Source organism: Capsella rubella, unplaced genomic scaffold, assembly GCF_000375325.1.
Source record: "Capsella rubella cultivar Monte Gargano unplaced genomic scaffold, Caprub1_0 scaffold_1, whole genome shotgun sequence".
Lineage (NCBI taxonomy): Eukaryota > Viridiplantae > Streptophyta > Magnoliopsida > Brassicales > Brassicaceae > Capsella > Capsella rubella.
Window position 1 is genome coordinate 12,154,663 of NW_006238923.1, and position 20,943 is coordinate 12,175,605.

The 20,943-nt window shown below is 35.4% G+C and overlaps 5 protein-coding genes across 6 annotated transcripts; 2 read left to right on the forward strand and 3 right to left on the reverse strand.

Moving 5' to 3' along the window:
* Window positions 1-2,144: 2,144 nt before the first annotated feature.
* Window positions 2,145-6,563, reverse strand: LOC17900721. 2 transcript variants are annotated; one of them, XM_023776963.1, is made up of 8 exons: window positions 6,092-6,563; window positions 5,407-6,006; window positions 4,971-5,323; window positions 4,271-4,482; window positions 3,724-3,980; window positions 3,165-3,343; window positions 2,535-2,659; window positions 2,145-2,438 (listed from the first exon to the last, which is right to left on the reverse strand). In XM_023776963.1, exons 1-7 carry the CDS (start codon window positions 6,372-6,374, stop codon window positions 2,573-2,575), a joined length of 1,971 nt encoding a protein of 656 aa, XP_023632731.1. In that variant the 5' UTR covers window positions 6,375-6,563; the 3' UTR covers window positions 2,145-2,438; window positions 2,535-2,572. The 2 variants fall into 2 exon arrangements, with proteins under 2 accessions (XP_023632731.1, XP_006306961.1); XM_006306899.2 differs by having other exon boundaries at window positions 2,145-2,659.
* Window positions 6,564-6,887: 324 nt separating this feature from the next.
* On the forward strand, window positions 6,888-9,193 carry LOC17900840 (pentatricopeptide repeat-containing protein At2g34400). The gene is made up of 2 exons (XM_006306966.2): window positions 6,888-7,995; window positions 8,095-9,193. Exons 1-2 carry the CDS (start codon window positions 7,100-7,102, stop codon window positions 9,032-9,034), a joined length of 1,836 nt encoding a protein of 611 aa, XP_006307028.1. The 5' UTR covers window positions 6,888-7,099; the 3' UTR covers window positions 9,035-9,193.
* Window positions 9,194-13,972: 4,779 nt separating this feature from the next.
* Window positions 13,973-14,756, forward strand: LOC17896817. Its single transcript, XM_023788660.1, is given in 4 exon segments — window positions 13,973-14,052; window positions 14,137-14,234; window positions 14,313-14,605; window positions 14,607-14,756. Coding segments are annotated over 4 exon segments (621 nt in total).
* A 557-nt stretch (window positions 14,757-15,313) lies between these two features.
* LOC17896654 lies at window positions 15,314-17,012 on the reverse strand. Its single transcript, XM_006303227.2, has 5 exons — window positions 16,867-17,012; window positions 16,691-16,750; window positions 16,135-16,256; window positions 15,907-16,028; window positions 15,314-15,830 (listed from the first exon to the last, which is right to left on the reverse strand). Exons 1-5 carry the CDS (start codon window positions 16,880-16,882, stop codon window positions 15,536-15,538), a joined length of 615 nt encoding a protein of 204 aa, XP_006303289.2. The 5' UTR covers window positions 16,883-17,012; the 3' UTR covers window positions 15,314-15,535.
* A 1,287-nt stretch (window positions 17,013-18,299) lies between these two features.
* Window positions 18,300-19,954, reverse strand: LOC17899074 (berberine bridge enzyme-like 14). The gene has a single exon (XM_006305968.2). It carries the CDS (start codon window positions 19,952-19,954, stop codon window positions 18,353-18,355), a length of 1,602 nt encoding a protein of 533 aa, XP_006306030.1. The 3' UTR covers window positions 18,300-18,352.
* Window positions 19,955-20,943: the final 989 nt, after the last annotated feature.

Sequence of the window (20,943 nt, forward strand, 5' to 3'; positions counted from 1 at the left end):
GTGTTCGTCTCCTTGAGGTTGAGGGTTAGAGGTAGTGGCTTGAGGTTGGTAGGATTGATTATATTGAGGTTTGGGTTGGTATTGGTTTTGAGGGTTTGGTGGGTAGTTGGGTTGAGTGAAACTGGGATGCTTAGTGGGTGGGTACTTTTGGTCATGTGGGTTCTCAACATTGTTGCTTCGGTAAGAAAGTTAGGGTGGTTACGGTAGTTGGGGTTGAACTTGTTGTAGCCTTAACCACCAATGTAGTTCACTTTTTCACTCCCTTCTACACAACCTTCAACATTCTCTTGATAGCTCTCCTAAACATCGGTTTCAGAAACAAAGTGGACCGGTTTTTCATTCGCAAGAATCATCTTGCCCATCTTATCATTGAGAGCTTTAATCTTCTTGCGATGTTGCTCACTCAAGTCGTTGGTATCTCGTGAAGTACGGTCATAATCTTCACATCAGTATTTCTACCGGTTCAACTATTATCGATCCAAATTTGCATTGACTAACACTCCAAGAATACCCTTGCTCACTTAATCTAAACGAATCAAGATTGGTTTTGATTTCAAACTACTACTAATGATGCAAATCTATATTAAAAAGATGAATCAAAGCAAAGAAATGAATATGCAAATAGACTAACAAGCTTCAAAGAGAAGCTAAGCGGGAAATAACGAAATTCAAACAATAACTAAAGGTGAATCCTTGAGCTAATGTGTATTGATCTAGGTAGATGAAGACATGGGCTATGGAGTCAACAAATCAACTTACCAACAAGCAATATCATTTGGCAAAGAATACTAAATTAGACTAACACATTTCCATGACATTAATCTCTTTATTAATCAACCAATAACCAACATTTGTCAAATGGCAATCAATTGATTAATATGCATTTGAACAAGCCTATTTAGCCTCTAAACACGCTATCAACCATTTCCAAAAGCTAGGAATGTAAAGATCTTAAAGGTTTTTGGTTGGGGAATTTCATCAAACACCTTCCGGGCATGAAATTCCTATGATCTATAAACAACTTGATCAATGTTTTTCTAGCATGATAAACAACCAATAAGCAATGATAAACATAAATCTAGACCCTAAACTCCATAACCCAACACTAAATCACCCTACATCTATCATAGCTCAAAGATTATATATGACTACTCACTAATCATGATGATTACACAATAGAAATGAGTTGTTCTTTGTGAAATCATTAAGAAAGAGAGTAGATTAAGAAAAGGAAGAAGTACTTAGATGAAAACTTAAAGATTCAAATACAAAATCCAAAAGAGAACCTTAACCTTATCCTTAAACCCTAGAACAAACATAGATCCCCAATAATTAGGTTTAGGGAGTTTTTATAAAGACAATGTAAGGGAACCGGGTCAACCCACAATAGACCGGGTCAACTCACAATAGACCGGGTCTACCCGATTTTGATTCAAAAAGGCTAATGTTCACGCCCGATCAGGCGCCTTCGTCTGGCAATTCAGCTTCCAGGAATTCTTTAGGCCTGGATCTGTCCGGTTGGGCACCATGTTTTCTCATTTATTTCTTCTCTTCTTTGGTTCATTTTTGATTCAAGCTTCAATTGTTTCATCTCCTTAGCTTCTCCATCACTAACTTTGCTAGATGTGCTCCAATTAAGCTCTTTTTAGCCTCTTTAGCTCCAAATTCCTCCAATAATCTCCAAACACCTAAAATACTCAACAAATACAAAATGCAACCTAAACACACTAAATATGATGAAAAATACATGAAACTATCCTTAAAACAATGCTTAGAAACCATTAAAAAACAAAAAAAAATATTATTATGCTTAAAAAAATATGTTTGACCTCGAAAATGACATTAGAAAATTCACAAACAAACAAACAAACAAAAAGTTAAAAAGAAGAAAACCATATAAAGTTATCTACAGTCTATATAATCAAATCCTTTATGTGAGCAGTAGTAGTAGTTGAAAGAAAATGCATTACAACAATTAAAGAATCGTTCGCATTCATAATTAACCAAATCTATATATGTAGAACATGCTTTAAACCTAGCTAGCAACATTCTCAAATCATCATAGTTAACCACTGTCTCTCTCGTAGTCATAACCACTGAAACAATGAAACAATTAAACTTTTTTTTTTATGTTGACAGCAAAGTTTGAGAAATCATTTTTTATCAAGTAATATATATAGGGGATGAGTATCTTTGTCCAAGGGTAAATTGTTGCATTGATAGTGGGATACAGAGAAAAACAAAGCAATGAATTGAATAAAAATGGAGGAACCCTTCCATGAATCTAAATCATGCCCCTTCTTCTTCTTCTTCTTTCAAAGTTTCAACTCTTAACGCCGCCTACATCTACATATCTCCTCACATTGTTTTCGTATAACCTCCTCTGGTTGTCGCTACAGGCAACAGACTCGGTTCCAATTTACAACATCTGGATCTTCCTGCAGCAGTTTCTAAGTCATTCAGAGCAAAGAATAAGTGGCATTTCTCCAAGTGACACTGTGAATATATAGCAGTAGAGCCTCAAAGTAATATACACGTCGGATACAGCTTGGTACAGCATGCACAGAGTCGTTTATTGTATTGATGCTTGTATAAGGTTTCGCTTCTCGTCTGATGATCTGTGACGGAACAACTTTGCAATCTTTCTTCTCTCGCAGTCCTGAAATCCAGATGAGGAAATATATAAAACATGTAAAAACTTCGAAAATCTGGTTCTCTTAACTACTCAGACCTATTATATGACACTAATTCATAACTCCACAGATCCATCGGTTGTGTTTTCTCCATGAACAAGAGCTACGGTTTTGAGACCCTCTCTGTTCCATAAGATATGGTTCTTATACTAACCAGAATGGATTCAACACATATTTCCTACTGACCGGTTCAATTCTTACAAATTTTGATGACCCACATCAATGACTCAGCTCTCACAGCCATTACATACTACCTTCACAACTAGACATGTTGCATTCGAGGTTTGGCTCTATTTCTAGTTTATAGGAGGACTTCAGTTCATATCATGTCAAGAGCACTTTTGACTTTAAAATTTTATATCAAGCTTACAGATAAGGCGAACCAATGTTTTAGATAAATCATCAAGCAGCTTATTGTTAGGTCAAGCAGAATTATAATCAAGAAAACTTTTCAAAAGGAGATCTTTTTACCTTGAACATGTGAAGATTAAATGGTTTATCAGGATTCATCCTTCTTAGTTTCTGGTAAGTATAGGCAAAGCTCAGCTGGTCTCGGGGAGTGAAGCGTTCCACTTCGTTGAACCAAAGACAGGAGAACAGGTTCGACATGGGAGTATGTGCTCGTACTATGAAAGATCCCTCTGGAACATCTGCAGATAAGATGAAAAGAGGATTGTAAGTAAGCAATAAGTACTAACGTATTGTATGCATGACCAACACCAGCTAATGATTGACCCTTGCATGGTGGCAATGAGGATTCGACCCACAAGTTGCATATAACCTATATGCTGGAATAACAGCTGGCTGCATAAACTATTAAGATACCATGACCATATATGCAGTTGCTTGTGCGAAAATCTAAAATCTTAATTAAGGATGAACTTTACAATACTAGATAATATTTCAAAACCCAGTGTGCTTGTTACGAGCAACCCAGTAGCAGTTACAGACACTAACTAATGAATAATCACCCCAAGGAAGGTCCTAATCCTGGTTTGTATCAGTAAACCAATAGGGAACAGATCCTTACTGCTAGGAAGAAGCTTAAACGGATCCGAAGCATTAAATCTGGTCAGCCCATCAGCCTTGTAAAACTCAAATTGTTGATTAATAACAGTATGGTTATACTTGTTCAGCTTCTTGTTTTGTGCAACCTCTTCCCATAAACAATGACGGTCATAGTGATTGGATATAGCATACTCGTGACCTTTACGCCAAAGGAAGTACTCCAGAATGAGTAGAGGGTCCAACTGAAGTCGTAATTTGCTGTCCAACCAGATTGAGTACCTGGATGAATAAACAGCAGATAAGTTTCTGTGTCCGTTGATCCAGATATGAACTGACATGAGAAGTTTTTCAGCGGATATTGCATATCGCATATCACATTCCAAAGCATTCTAGAGAACCCACTTTCAAGATCTAGTCGTTAATGTATTTCTCACTTGACTTTTTCTCTTCGTGGCTCAGAATGAAAATTATACAGATGCTTTATAAACTGTTTTCTACACGCAACTGCTGGAAATATGTGCTAGTTAGACCCATCAAAATGAGAGTTATCGCGATGAAACGAGACTCACCTTGCTGATGGGAAAAGTCGGTGTGGCAACATTTTGGGTATTTTTCCTACCCTCCGCATATCTGCATATGGAAGATTCTTCACGACAACCAACTTCCACAAACCAATAAATCCTGCTCTGTCCGGGGCATGTCCTTCTGCAGAAAGTGTTTGCATGGTAATCTCGTCCACAAACACAATGAAGCATACATTTTTTCTTGACAAGCGACTTATCTAAATGAAATGAATAGAACAAAGGTTAGTACAGGTAACAAAATATCATAACCAAGAATCAAAAGGAAAATACGAACAAAACAGAGCAAAAATGCCTTCTGAGGTTTTTGCGAAAGACATTCTAACATATGGCTATTCATGATTGATGAAAGTACCCACAAAACCAAATTTAAAATGCCAGCTATCTAAGCATTCATAACACACAATTTGCGTACCTAGCTCAAAACTGCTCATTTATATCTTATTCCCGGTCACTAGTCTAGAACAGTTAATTAAACTACACCCACAGGTCAACTCAAGCCACCCAAAATCTAAGCTAACTCGATTCGAAAGTCTCTGTTAGTGACTGTGCAAGCTCAGGGTCCATGTATGGTAGATAGGTTAATCTAAAGATACACAACTTACTGGCCATAGATTATAAATCTTAAACCTGGAAAAGAGACGGCCAAACAACATAACCATAATATCAACAATGAACAGAACCATACCATTTTGTTGGCAGGAGGCCTCAAGCGATCAGAATTGCCAAAGATGCATGAGATCACAGCGATGTGGCATCTACTGATATAATTGGTATCATCTTCTGTCAGGTCAAATCCAGTGCTTGGGGATCCTTTGGGGCCTTTGACAAAGCCACAATGAATTTTCTTGTCTTGAGCCACGAAGGAATCGTCTCGCTCCTGTAAACTCTGATGACCTGCAAATCTAGGCTCCCACTGTTCTTCTCCATCAGGTTTATCCTCCTTCTCTATATACTGTAAGGAGAATCTAGCAGATTTTCGAGTATTCAAAGGCTCCACTATTGGTTGACTAGAATTCAATAGCTTCATTTCACATGAACCTGAAATATTTGAAAACCAAATGAATGATGAGCAGCAGATACCCAAACTCACTTCTAAACCGAGTTTATTACAAGTTAATCACCTGAAGATCTGCGACGACCTCTTCTTTTTGTATCAGATCGTGATGTTTTCCCGGACTTACCACCCTTACTAACAAGAGAAGAATCCCCAAGCGACCTTTTCGACATACCTCCATCATCCTTCTCCACATTCTGTTGCTTAGTCATAGAATCAAGAACCTCGCTAGTCTTCTCTTTGTGCGGCTCTTCATTATCATCCTCATGCCCAGAATCAACATATTCATCCCCGTCATGAGACTCAACCGCATCATCATCCTCAGTATCCACATCAACTCCCTCATGACTTACACCGTTTTTCTTCAATGATCCACCACTTTTCCCAAGCGTAGCTTGATACTCAGCTTCATACATCTTAAGTTCATTCCTTCCAGCTTCATTATACATACCAATCCCCTTCAAATCAGAACCCTTTACAGGATTCTGAACTTGTACATCCTTCTTCACTTCAGCCTCATTATAATCATCATCTCGTCTTCTATCATCCTTATCCCAATCCCTAGAATCTCGTCCATGAACAACTGAACCATGACCAAACTCAAGCACCTTTGAAGGATCTATTCTAGTCACATTCGTCAAAAAATCACCTTCATATGAATCAAACCCTGCAACAAAAAAAAAACATCAATAAAAAGATAAAAATCCAATTTTGCAGCACCTTCCATTACAAAGATCCATAAAAAAACGAACCTTTATCATCGTAGCCACTACTAGTAATACCAGAGATATAATAGTAAGCTAGAACAGTAACAACGAGGACAATACAAAGAACAAACACAACAGAGCCAATTCCAAGTCTACGAATCTTATCAGCTCGCACGGATCTTCGCCACCGATTAGTATTAGCCTTAACTCCTCCAACACCGTTTCGGATCCCGATCGCTATATGATCAGAAGAAGCTGCTCCGCCGTTCTGGTAACCGCCGCGACCGGAGCTAAATCTCTCAGTTCCCGATTGTCTAAATTGAGCCATTCTAGCATTGTCGTCGACGAGTCGTCTCTACTAAGTATAGATGCATATATACAAAGAGACGCGAGAAGGGTGGTGAAGAAGGAGAAGTATGGTTGAAGCAAAAAGGTTTTTTTGGGGAAAAGAGTTTGGTTAAGTTCACGGGGACGTATTAGATCGATTTCGCCATTAAAGAACCAAAATGTGATTAGGTGAGAGAAGGAAGATGCGCGTGATCGGCGACGCGCTTTGTTCCGGCAAAGATTTAACTTTTATACGGTTGTGTTCGCTTTGGATCTCCCAGAGACTCCTGCCGCTAGATCTGACCCGAGTCGACATGACCCGACCCGAACCAAACCGACCAAATTGTTAAATCCGGTTTAGATGTGGTTTTGTCAGACAGGTTATACAATCGGCCATTCCGGTTTAGATGGGTTTTATTATCAACAACCTATCAACCAATACGACGTCGTTCTATCAAAAACCTAATCGCCTTTCTTCTTCCCCTTGAATCCGAACATCGACTCCGACGTCGATTCCACTGAGTTCTTCGTCCGCCATTGTTGCTTCGTCTTCCATTGTGTTCGATCCCGAAGACAAAACACAAACTCTTCAGTTTCTGTTGTTTGCATATGAGTCTTCTTTGTCCGCCATTGCTGGTCGTGCTTTTAATTTCCGGTTAAACCTAAACCGAGGCTGAATTGGGTGTTTAAGTCCAGTGTAGGCTCTTCTGACATGGGAGTTTGCAAATGCTCATCAAACCAGTGAAACTAGCGTTCGCCACTTGCCGCCAATTTCCTCAATTCAAACCCATAGGACGCGGCGATCTCGAGAGAGACTTTCTTTTCCTGTTGAAAAAATGCATATCGGTGAACCAATTACGAGAGATTCAAGCCCAGATGATGTTTCACTCCGTCGACAAACCCAATTTCCTGATTCCCAGAGCCGTCGAGCTTGGAGACTTCAATTACGCCACTTTTCTCTTTTCCGTCACGGAAGAACCAAATCACTACTCTTTCAATTACATGATCAGAGGGTTGACCAATACTTGGCATCATCACGAAGCTGCTCTGTCTCTCTATCGCCGCATGAAGTTTTCCGGGTTAAAGCCTGATAATTTCACTTATAATTTCGCTGTCATCGCTTGCGGGAACCTTGAGGAGTTAGGGGTTGGTAGATCTGTTCATTCGTCGTTGTTCAAAGTCGGATTGGAAAGAGACGATCATACGAATCATTCTTTGATTATGATGTATGCCAAATGTGGTCAGGTGGGTTCTGCACGGAAGGTGTTCGACGGAATTACCAATAGAGTTACGGTGACTTGGAACTCGATGATCTCTGGGTATTCTGAAGCGGGTCACGCAAAAGACGCTATGGATTTGTTTAGGAAGATGGAGGATGAAGGTTTTGAACCAGATGAGAGGACGTTGGTGAGTATGTTGGGTGCTTGTGCACATTTGGGTGATTTGACAACTGGTAGATTGGTGGAGGAGATGACCATCACCAAGAAGATCGGGTTAAGCACGTTTCTTGGATCTAAGTTGATCAGTATGTATGGAAAATGTGGCGATTTGGATTCTGCCAGGAGGGTTTTCAATCAAATGATTAACAAGGATCGTGTTGTTTGGAATGCTATGATCACTGTGTAAGTCAATGTTCGACACTCTGTATTCAGATAAAGTATGATTCTTTTACCCGGTCGTTAATAAATCTGAATTTGGCTATTGCGGTTGTTCTTTATCAGATACTCACAAAATGGGAAGTCAAATGAGGCTTTTAAACTGTTTTCTGAGATGGAAAAAGCTGGAATTTCCCCAGACGCTGGCACATTGTCTACGCTTCTGTCTGCTTGTGGTTCAGTTGGAGCTCTTGAATTAGGAAAACGAATTGAGTTCTGCGCTTCAGAAGTTGCCTTGCAACATAACATCTATGTGGCCACAGGACTAGTCGACATGTACGGAAAGTGTGGACGCATAGAGGAAGCACTGAGAGTATTTGAAGCCATGCCAGTGAAAAACGAAGCCACTTGGAATGCTATGATAACCGCTTATGCGCATCGTGGACACGCTAAAGAAGCTCTTTTGCTATTTGATCGAATGTCAGTTCCTCCAAATGATGTTACATTCATAGGAGTGCTCTCTGCTTGTGTGCACGCGGGTTTGGTCGATCAGGGATGTCGATATTTCCATGAGATGAGTTCTTTGTTTGGGTTGGTCCCAAAAATCGAGCATTACACAAACATAATCGATCTCCTGTCTCGTGCAGGGATGTTAGACGAGGCTTGGGAGTTCATGGAGAGGTATCCTGGGAAGCCTGATGAGATCATGTTAGCGGCGATCCTTGGAGCCTGTCATAAGAGAAAAGATGTGACAATCAGAGAGAATGCGATGAGGATGTTGATGGAGATGAAGGAGGCGAAAAACGCAGGAAACTATGTAATATCTTCAAAGGTGTTAGCTGATATGAAGATGTGGGATGAGTCAGCGAAGATGAGGGTGTTGATGAGAGAAAGAGGCGTCGTTAAGACACCAGGATGCAGCTGGATTGAGATCAACGGTGAGATAATGGAGTTTCTTGCCGGAAGCAATTATTTACAATGTGGCAGGGAAGATTCAGGTTCGTTGTTTAGTTTGTTGGTGGAGGAGATGAAGAGGGAAATGTATGATTTTGCAGGAGAAGCTTGATTTTTGTTGTTCCATCTACCTGTGACTTGTTGTAGTATACGTCTAGTAAAAGTTTTATTTTAAATGTATATGAAACGTAAACTAAAAATTTGTAGAAAAATTCATCTGTGACTGTACATGAACATACATTATATGATCACGGATTCAAATTTGTGACAACAATGCACTAAGGTATTGCTTTTTAAGTATGTAATTAACCTTATTCATCATCATATCCAAAGATAAACAATACATGAAACTCTCATAGATGAACGACACAAACCAAAAGAAACAAAAGCACTAGCTCACACTGATCGATCAAACTCTTTCACCCAAGCCGGTTAGAGAGCAGAATTAATCAAACATTACGAAAAACGTTAAAGAATTATCGGTTAGGGTTTTGTTGATGAAGCTGAATGATTTTCCTCAAGCAAAACTTGTAAATCAATATTTAAAGAAGTTAATTAACAGATAATTACCTAATTAAAAAGGAAATAGAATTATGTAAGTAAACATCTATTTATATTTCCGACAATTAATTTATTATATTTATATTTAAAAATAATAAAATAACGTATTAACCCTTTTTAAGTAAACATTTATGCTTTCAACCCCTTAATTCAAGGACTTTACAATTAACAAAGACCATATAAGGACTTAATTGCAATAGATCGTGTTCTCGTGACTTTGTCCGGCGATGCGTACGATTTCGACGGAGGTTTTGTTCGCACCGATTCTGGTGAGATTTGCAATCTCGTTATCGTCTGTGTTCTTAGCTCTTCTCCTTCTCTTTTGAAATCTGTGTGTTATCGAGGAAAGCACTTTGAATCTGATATTTGATTAAGCTGTGGACGAAGGCAATTCAAATCGAACATATTTTTAAACTTCGGAATTATATTTTTCTTCTTGACTATCGATGATTTCGAATGATTTTGATCTCTTTTGCAGTGAATTTGGAAGACGAAATAGGAAATAAAGAAAGCAGTAATTCTGAATCGTTAAAGTCAGAGGCTAAAGATGTTCTGATGAGGTTCCGTTTGCAAACTGACTTAACTGAAATCGATCGGTTTGACCATATAATATAAACCTTAATACTTGTTTATATTATATGGACTAAGGATTGGTGGTGATAAGGGAAATTACACAAACAAACCCAAAACAATTGTTTGTTCCACCCCTATATAGCTCTTTAAACCAAAGATTTTAGCAAAGTGGCAAGACAAAATCACTTTTACTAATGTAATTGGGACAATTTGTGTTATCTAAATTAACATCATTAATTTCACGGTCAGCACAAAGCCACTTTAATCCCACGATAAATAATAGTCAGCAGCTATCTCTACAATAGCCTATCACTCTCAAACTTCAATTAAAATTTGGTAGGAATCCCTATTATAGTAAAAGAGAAGTACACAAGAGATTCGGGTCGTGTTTTTTTTTGAATTCCGGGTTATTTTTACAATTGGATTTGCTATAATTTCAATATAAATTTCAATACAGGTTTTTCAAAATAAATATATCGCACATTTAATTGTTTCCTATAACAATGCCTAATTTTGTGCTAACTAATATTATCATTATTAGAAACAGAATATTCTATGCATACAAAAAGATTGAATAACATATTGTCAACATACGTCGCTAAACATACATATACTAGATAGCTAATTCTAAAATTTACACATATGAAAAGTTTATCTTAAAACATTGTTAAAATAGGTTTTTGTAATAAAAATTCAAAAACACACACATATATATGACAATGCTATAAATGTTGATAGTTTACACACAAATATATCTTCTCTTTTTTTTTTTTTTGAGAACAAATATCTTCTCTTTTTATATAATGTATTTATATCAAAAGAAAAATCTGAGACTTTCCCTCCGCGTTGTAGCGCGGGTCACCATCTAGTATTTTCTTATAACCAAAAACAAAAATTGAATCTAGAATGACACTCTTTATGAAAAATAATCTGATGTAGAATAGAAATGCTGAAATAATCTGTTACCTAGCTAATTTCTACTAAACCAATTAAACAAGAAAGAAACAATATGTCAATCTATACTATTAATTGGGAAGGAGAACTTGAAGCCAAACACCCCCCCCCCCTTTAAAAAAAAATTCATGAAATATATTTCAGTTGCCAAACAGAATTAATGACAGCAAAAAAAAAAAACAAAAAAACAAAAAAACAACTACCTATATTTATGGAAATCATAATAATCTTTTACCATAAAAAGTGGACAATTAAATTCAAGATTAAATATATGTAAGCATATCTATTTTGAATATACATAAACATATCTAATATTAATATAATATTTTAATATAATTTAAAAATTAATAATTTATATAGAATGAAATCTAATAAAACAAAATCATCATATATCTAAAAAAACAAAGATAACATTTTTGAGAATTTTTGAGAAATACCCCTTTTGGTGTACCTCTTTTTAAAAATACCTCTATTTTCTATCCATTTTCAAAACTACCCCTTTTCAAATATGAAAAATTATAAACTTTTATATGGTTTGATAAGGTTCATCAAGATCATCTTTACTACTATGAGACTAAATCCAAATATTTAGAAGGTTTTAAAAGGTTCTAAACGACATTTATATGGTTTTTATAAAGTTTTTAAAAGGTTTACAAAGTTTTTATAAGCTTTTTATATGATTTTTAAAAGGCATTTATACGGTACTTATGAAATATATATAAAAATTTACACACACGTAAAGATAATTTGTGTCTATAAATATAAGTTTATACATATGTTTTTGATAAATTTTAAATTTTATAGTGACTTTTTAATAAAATTAGAAAGAGGGGTATTTTAAAAAAGTGGTATTGGAAAGGGGGTATTTTTGAAATTCCCCCAACATTTTTTAGAAAAATAAAAAGACAAAAAAAATATGTTAGCTTATGAAATAATCAACTAATCAAATTCTACATAGTATATATACATAACTGATCATATCATCAAATTTTTAAAAATTATATAATTTAAAATATAAATAAAATTTAAATAAATCAATAATTACATATTTTTTTGCTAAAATCATGCGAATAAACATTCTAGATCACATAAATTTATTATTTTCACATTAAAAAGTATTCATATTCAAAAAGCAATCTAGCAATTATAGCAATTAGATATAATTGTTATGAGACACGATCACAAAGTTAAATTCACTTTCAACTTTCAAATATAAAACACGAGTATGATACGGGACATGTAATTTAAATTGCTAAATTTAATTTCCACTTTCCTATTTATTTCAAATATTTAGACATGAAATGACGGGTACAAGAAGATAACGTATACTTCGGATAACAAAACTACAATAAATCCATGTATTAAAAAAATAGAAATACCTAAATCTTTAGAAAACAATAAGGCTAAAACATGAATCTTTGAATTGAAGAAAGTAATGAGAAATAAAGATGAAACTGATAGATCAATAAACTTAAAAATTAAACAAGGATTGTGTATGCTATGGTGGGAGCATGTGACTTAAAATGGTGGGTTTCCCGTCTAAATATTTTGCCAAGTTTCTTATAATAAACATTGGCAAATGATTATGTTTTAAAAAGAAACGATTATGGGACAAAATATTTATGACAGATAGAAGACGGGACGGGATGGGGCGGGGTGGGACGGGACGGGATGGGGCGGGGTGGGACGGGACGGGTCAGGACGAGACGGAAAGGGACATGACGGGTTTTCCATTCTAAAGTACATATAAAACAATTCAAACTAAAGCCAAACTCAAATCCGATTTAACATCTCTAAGCAAACAGTTAGAAATGTTTTGATTAGTTTAAAAAATAAACACGTAATATCATTTATCATTTTCATTTAAATAATTTTAAAATTGTATTATGTAATATAATATATATATTTTACAATTGTATGTCTATATATAGTTTATCAAATAAACTCATATAACAAAATTTTACCAAAATAGCATCTACTTAAAATATCGTAATTTTGTAAAAATAACCCGCACGTACGTGCGGGTCCATTACTAGTATCATATAAATTAGCTTGCCACTGTTTTTTTCTGAAAGATATATATGGACACATGTATAAGCCTCAAATAATATTTACCATATTTTAGGGAACCTTTTATCCTTTTTTTTTTGGTTTGGCAAAAACCTTAGGAAATCTTGTATGTTGTAACTAATCTTAAAAAATTGTGACTAAATCTTTCGTTTCCTCTATCTTTTTTTTTTTTGTTATTATCGAATCGTATACATTAAAAAAAAATTAAAACCATCCGTAATCTTTTTTTTTTCTTTTTTTATAACGATTTCTCGAACAATTCTTGGGTTCACCCCTAGGGGTGAACTTATCTCATTCACCCCCTCTAAGCTAACCAATCAAAATTAACCATGTCATCTAATTAAATGAATTAAAATAATTTATATTATTATTTCCAAACCGAAATTAATTTGTTTAATTACAAACTTTAAATTCTAACCACTAGGTCAGTGCCTATTTCTTCTTTTTCCATGACTGTTTCTTTTTTTTTAGGATATCATATCGACTCAAAGAAAGGGTTTACAATATTTGAAAGCTAAAGTTACGAATTAGGGTTCTTTTCTATGTTGCCCGATTCATAGAAGTAACATGCGTTGGGACATTAAAGTATATAATTTTCATCTGATTTTCTTGCTTTATTTTTTTTTACTATGAGTTTGTTTTTGAATGATCTTTATGCATTGGAAAGGCCACAAAAATTGCAGCACGAGTCTTTTACGATGAGTCCCTCTGACTGTCATATTGGATATGGTCTTTATTGGACATGGACATATTTTAGACCCATGTCCATTATGGACCGTCCAAATATAGCTCATAAATAAACTTGTCTGTATGGACACGTCTGATGGGCGGTGGACGGACCAATTGACAGCTCTACTCTGACATGTCGAACATCTCAAAACAATTGAAATCAATGTCGATGACCACTGACCGAGTTCTCCGTCACAACAAGAGATTACCAAAGTCGTCTAGATACTCTCCATACACTTTAGGGTTAGCGTGATCCGTCATTATTCCTTTATATATTTGTTTTCTTACTTGGGTTGGGTTCCAAAGTGAAAATATCAGTTTGTGTAGGACAAAGGAGAAGCAGAAAGAGGAGGCTGTATACGACTAGGAGTTGAGCTCTCGCTTTTTTGTGGCTGAAACAATGTTCCTATTATCTGATGACATACGTTCTATGTTACTCTTTTGTTTTTGGCTATTCAAGTATGGAGGGAAGAGAAACTTCGATGGTCCTGTGGTAGGAAGAGTGTTTTATGTTATTCAGTATGTGTTTGAGACATATATAAAACCCAAGAATGGAGTCTATAAGGATGGTGGCAAATCAATCCAATGGGACCAATTCAAAATGTATTCATATCATTTTGCTTTTGGAGTCAGAGTTTTTGGCTCGCATTGTTTCAGTTCTCAAACATGGTGGGATCTAGTTAAACCTTCTGGTATTGAACACTACAAACAAGAGCTTAAGAAGCTAGAGGAGAACTTGAAGCTTGTTAAGGATGTTTCAGAAGCTAACGGGTTTGCAAGAGAAGCTATAGAGTCTTAACATTTTTCACTTTTGGAAGTCTCTCTTTGAAACAACACCGGAAATGATAAACCCTGATAAGGATATAGTTCATGAGCTGTTTAGACCTCTTTTGAATGAAGCAAGCCGTGATGCTTGCTCTCGTCTTCTTACTTCTTTACACATATGAATCAGAGTTTTCTTATGGTTCTCTATTGGATTAGTTAAGAAGTTTCTTCACTTGATATAAAACAATCTTGTTCTACTTATTTATGTGTTTTTATTGAAGAAATATGTTAACTTAAAAGACATTGCTTATGGTTATGGTTATGGTTAAAAGACTCCTTTACATTCTGTCAATATGTTATTGTAAACTCAAATCGGATGAAATTACGTACGGTAATGGATCTTGGCATCGATCTAAGCTATTGCAATGATTTACATCTATAGACGATAGGTTCATTGAGATAATGTTGTATATACTGAATATTGATGATGTCTTAGTGACAATTTATTTTAAAAATCTTTGTTAGTGCCAATTTTGATTTCCTTAACAAGCCATAATCTCGCAGAGACGCTGACAAAAGTATTGTGATATATGCTTCTCAAGTATGTTGTGGCATTAACACAAGACCGCTAATCAGAACAAGTGTCAGGCACTTCTTCTCCATTCTTCTCTTCTTCTTACTTCAAAGTCAGAGTTTCATATAACAGCTTTGAGAAATAAATGGTCGGAGAGAATAGAGATAAGCGCAAAACCTCTGATGAATTGGTGAGAAACGGTATAACACGATAATAGTCCCCCAAAGTAAATTTACAGATAATTCATATTAAGGCAAGCAATTACTTTACTAGACCAAACCAAACGGAACAACAACGGACCAAACAGAACCGAACTTACAAAACAGTTTGGGTTGGAAACAAGACATCTTGGTTTTGCTTGACAATAATTAACGAACAAGACTCTTTTTATGTATCCAAGTCAACTTCAATCATGGGAGATTTTTCAAGAAGAGAGCTTAGCGCTGTAACATAGCTTCCCAAGTCAGATGTGGCATTAATACCTGAACCAGAACCAGAGTCAGACCCTTCTGCTCCACTTTTCTCTTCCCCTTGCTCTGTAGTCAAAGTTTCGTAGAACCGCTTCATTGCTACTTCTGTTGAGAGAGCATGCACAGAACTGTGTAGTTTCTGAAACTTCTCTCTAGTTTCTTGTTCATCGATTAGCTTTTCTCTTAACTCATTCGGGAGGAAAGCCAGTGCACTTCAAAAAGGGCCAAAACAGAATAAGTATATCTAACACATTGCAGCAGCTCATGACTAATTTTAGTAAACTCTACCTGGAAACACCTCTGACAATACCAAACTTGTAGCCAGTAATAACCGATTCCTTATAGCCAAAGTTATAACCTTCCTGCGCAATAGCTTCTTTACCAGCAGCAATCCCTTCACGGTATCCCGCCTGCGATTTCGATTTACAAAAAAAGCCAGACATATAGAGAACTTGCTCAAAACTGAAAAAAGCAATTTACAAAGAGAGAATGATAAAGTAAAAAAAAAAAGAATACCGTGTGGAATTGCTCACGTCTCAGCTTATTATCATTGTCCAAAACATGAGCTTCACCATATTCTTCATCTGAACTTCCATAAAATGGATTCCCTGAATCCTCAAGATCATGATCATTATTACCTACACCAAAAGATAACTCTTGTCAATACTTAGCAATACAGTGAAGTTTGGTTCTGCTCTCTAATCCTTAACAATCAAGCAAAGACATTAAAAATTCCAATCAATGGAAGAGGTGTTTCTAAACTAGGCCTCATTGACACCTTAGTAAACCAAAAGATGACTCTTGATCATTAAAATAGATCCCCTGAATCCTCAAGAACATGATCATCGTTACCTAAACCAAAAGATGACTCTTGTCAAAACTTAGCAATACTGTAAAGATTAATTCTGCTCTCTAATCTTTAACAATCAAGCAAACACATGAAAGATTCCAATTAATGCAAGATTCGTTTCTAAGCTAAGCCTCATTGAAACCTTAGTTAACTATGAAGATTTCATAAGAAAATACCAAATCTTTGTCAATTGCACAACGTATAAAGGTTAAGAGTCATCACCATGTTTCGAAAGATTCAAACTTTCACCATAAAGCTCTTTGGCGAAATTAAATTTCCCATCTGTGAAAGGAAACAAAAAAAACACAAGATTTCATTTGGGTGGGGAATATCGTCGAACACCTGGTGATCAATTAATGGAAACTTATTAAATCAGAAGTTTTATCAAATGAAATAACCTTCAGGTGACTCCATCAGTTCTACAGAGACAAATACACCCACGAGGAAACGGTGTGAGCAAAGGATATTGAGAGTACAGAGGAAGGAGAAGGAAGACGACGACGATCGTCGATGGCCACAACTCAATATCACAAGAAAGAAGATGATCCTTAATTCTACTGTTGTTTAGTGACTTTATGAGGCCCAAACCCATTTAGCAAATCTTTTTCTAATTGTTAAACCACTTAGAAAATCTAACCAAAATAAATAATTGGTCGAGAAAAAAACATTCAAGATATCTATATCATATCTCTATCTCTGATATCTGAAAAAAAAAAAATATAGTCGGAATAAAATTATTTTAAACTATATTAGTAAAATATGATCGGAATAACTTTAAATTTTGAAATTAATAATTTAAATTTGAAAATTAATAATTTAATTTTTAAAGTAATTTTTAAAAAAGAGAAGCATGCCGCCCCACTTGGATATAGTTTTTTACCCACAGTTTTAAATCCGGTCTGTTGCGGTACAAAGAAAAATAATGCCCGGCGCAGATAGGTTCAGATATCTATAATTTTTACTGTATTGTTTAAGTTAACAGTAATAATGCACATGTTGTTTTCGGTAACCTAATTAAATCTCATCAGGATTGTTGATAACCTAATTAATTGTGTGGTCAAAATACATCTGATATATAATTAGTCAAAATATATAATGAATTTCACTAATTGACATTCTTGTTGAATAACAACTGATTTTATAACATTTGAAGTTATTAAAACTCTATATAAGTGCCATAGAAATAATGCTATCATTTAATTTATCATATAACAGAATAATATTAATTCGAACACATTCAACATATTGATCTGCAAGCTTTAAATTTTTTTCATCAAAATAATGTTTTTTCACCTTAGCATATTTTTATCAAATTAAATATTACAATTTTCTATCTAGGTAAAATTATAAATTTTTGTGATTAAATTAATGATTAATATAAAGCTGTAATTGTTATAATTCTGTAAACTGTTAATATGTTTTTTCTTCAATGAAAATATTATGTCCCAATAAATTTGGATTTTTTGTCGTCATAACAATTTAAAAAATACCATAACTATCAAATTTTAATTAATCATCATAAATATATGTTCTTAGATAGATATTATTAATATCAAAAATTTATGTAAATTTAGTTTATTTTTGAAAAATTGTAAACTAATATATAGGAAAACATGAATTATCAGATCGTTTTTATATATTGAATACCTTTTTGACCCAAGAATTCAGTGTCCAAAGACCTTTATTTTTTTTATGTCAATGAAAACTCATGTGTTTATATTATTTGCGAATACCTGCATGAATATTAGTATAAAAATATTGACCGTTATTTAATTTCTGTTTAATTACTGATTTTTTATTAAAATATTAAAAGTTTAAACTATGTGATAAATTTTTATTGATCATGTGATTTGTGCTTACAAGACAAATTATTAAAATAAGTTTCTAACGGCGGCTAAAGTGCACCGGAATGCTCTGCTCATACCAAAAAAAGTTGTCAGGATCAACTCTAGTCTTAACCTGAACCAACCTCTCAAAGTTATTCTTAAAATACTTAACTCCATACACTTTACTTTCCTCATACGTAGAGCTCAAGCTTTTCCCAATATCAACATCTCTGTAATTCAAAAACGCCTCTCTTGGATTCTTAGACACGTAAGGGATCATTGCGTCAAACACTCGTTCCGTCTGGCTCAAGCAATCGTTAGCAGCTGCTTCACCCGACACGAACCAGTTCGATGAATACTGAATCTTGAACATGTTCCCTGCTCGGTGAGGAAACGCTGTCTCTGTCGCCGCGATCTCGCTCATTCTCCCTCCGTACGGGTTCCAAGCCATCGAGACGTTCTCGTTCTTTAACAGAATCTTGAATATAGATTCTAAACCGGGTTTTGAGATCGGTTTTTGCACGTAATCGGATTTTCTTTTGAGGTAGATTTGCTTTTGCGGGATCCGGTTTAGCATGACCGATATTGGTGCTGTACCGGGTGGGATACTAAGCCAGAACAGAACAGATTCGATCCATTTCATTTCTATGCACTCTGTTTTGTTCAGAGTAATCTCAGGGAATTTGGTGTTCATAATTTCTAGAAGCTTCTCGGAGTTTCCTAAGAACATTCCCATGAAAGAAGCCTTGACAGTCTTGTTACTTGTGCTCAACGTTAATCTTATGAACAAATCTTTATCGATCTTGTCAGCGATCTCTTGCCATTTAGCTGTAAGATCAGTAGTGGTTACTCCTCCTCTGTTTCCGACCGTTTCAACGTTAAAGACTGTAACTTTCTCAGGCACTGGAACAAGCTTGATCTTCCAAGCTAAGACAACACAGAAGCTAGCAGCTCCACCGCCTCGTAAGGCCCAGAAAAGATCTTCTCCCATTGAGCTCCGGTCCAAGACTCTTGCGTTAGCATCAATGATCTTAGCGTCTATAATGTTATCAATCGATAAACCATATTTTCTCATCATGTTTCCATAACCTCCACCGCTAAAATGTCCACCAGCTCCGAGACCGGGGCAGATTCCGGCTGGGAACCCACGGAGGTTGTTGGTTTTGTTGGCAACGTTGTAGTAGATCTCTCCTAGGGTCGCACCGGACTGTACCCAAGCGGTATCGAGTTTTGGATCGATCTCAATCGACCTTAAGTTAAACATGTCGAGGATGATGAAATCTACCGTGGATAAGTAAGACATTCCATCGTAGTCGTGGCCTCCGCTACGGATTCGGAGCTGGAGGCCGAGTTTTTTGGCGCAGTTGATTGTAGATTGGATATGAGTGACGTGAGCCACGGCCACGATCGCGACTGGTTTACGCGTTGTGCTGTTGAAGTAACGGAGGTTACGGACGTAGTTGTTGAGAACGGTGAGGAAGTTAGGGTTTTGTTGCGTGTATGTGAAGTTTTGGATTGGGAGGTTTGGGTCGGAAGGTTTGAAAACAGTGAGACATTGTGTGAAACTGTCTTCGAGTGTTGGTGGTGATGATGCTGAGGATGTTGGAATTAAAAGGAGAACAACTGTGACAATTAGAGTTTGAGATATTGGAGAATTCATTTGGAGAGATAATGGTTTTAGTGTTGTGAGAGATTAGTGAGGGGTTTGGATTAATTATATATTAAATGAGTTTGTCTTAAACAAATAATAGAATGCTATTCTTGTGAATAATGTATGTTTTTGGTGGACTCAAATCTAAAAAGTAGTCAATAGGGTAGTTAGAGATTTAATTCTTAAAATATATAATCTAGCATTCCTAAATCTTGTAAAATTTGTGTGGTCTTTTTAAAATTTAACTAATTTACAAATAGAATTTTAAAAATGGAGGAATTTTAGTAACTCTCCATTTATTCTTGTTTTGGTATATATTTCACTCCACTTTCTATTGCCCTTGGTGTAAGAAGAACGATAGAAAGCACAGGGTAGTACTACACTCTGCGCAAACTCGGCTTATTAGGTTCGTAGACAAGAATGTTCAAAACCGCATCAGCTCAATCAGATAGGTGACTATCGCTATGATGATGGCCTAAGGTTATAGTTTTTCAACTCGACAAGATACATAGATAGGGTTTTGTCTCCTTTTTAATTAAAAGTATGTTTTACCTTTAAACTATTTCGAACAAACTGAAACATTCATTGTACAAATAGTTTTTGATTGAATAAAATTTTACATTTAATTTAAAAAAAATAAGGGAAATAAATACATAAACTATTTCCGACAAATAAAAAAGAAATTATTTACTTTTAATTGGTGATAACTCACAATGAAAATGAGTTATTTCTTATCATATTAATAAAATTAGTTGGCGACAAAAAGAAAATATTACATAATGCAAATGGGAAAAAAATACTTGCATATAGTGAAAAGCAAAATTCTAAAAGATGGTAGCAGCATCCTCGAAATGAGAAACATATGGTTTAATACACATTTTAAGTGTAAAGGTAATATACGTACTGATGATATGAATATAGAGAAGGTGCTGCCTTATTCAACAAAGGGTTTGTACAATTTGGACTTAGACAAAGCTAAATCTTATTATAAGACTATC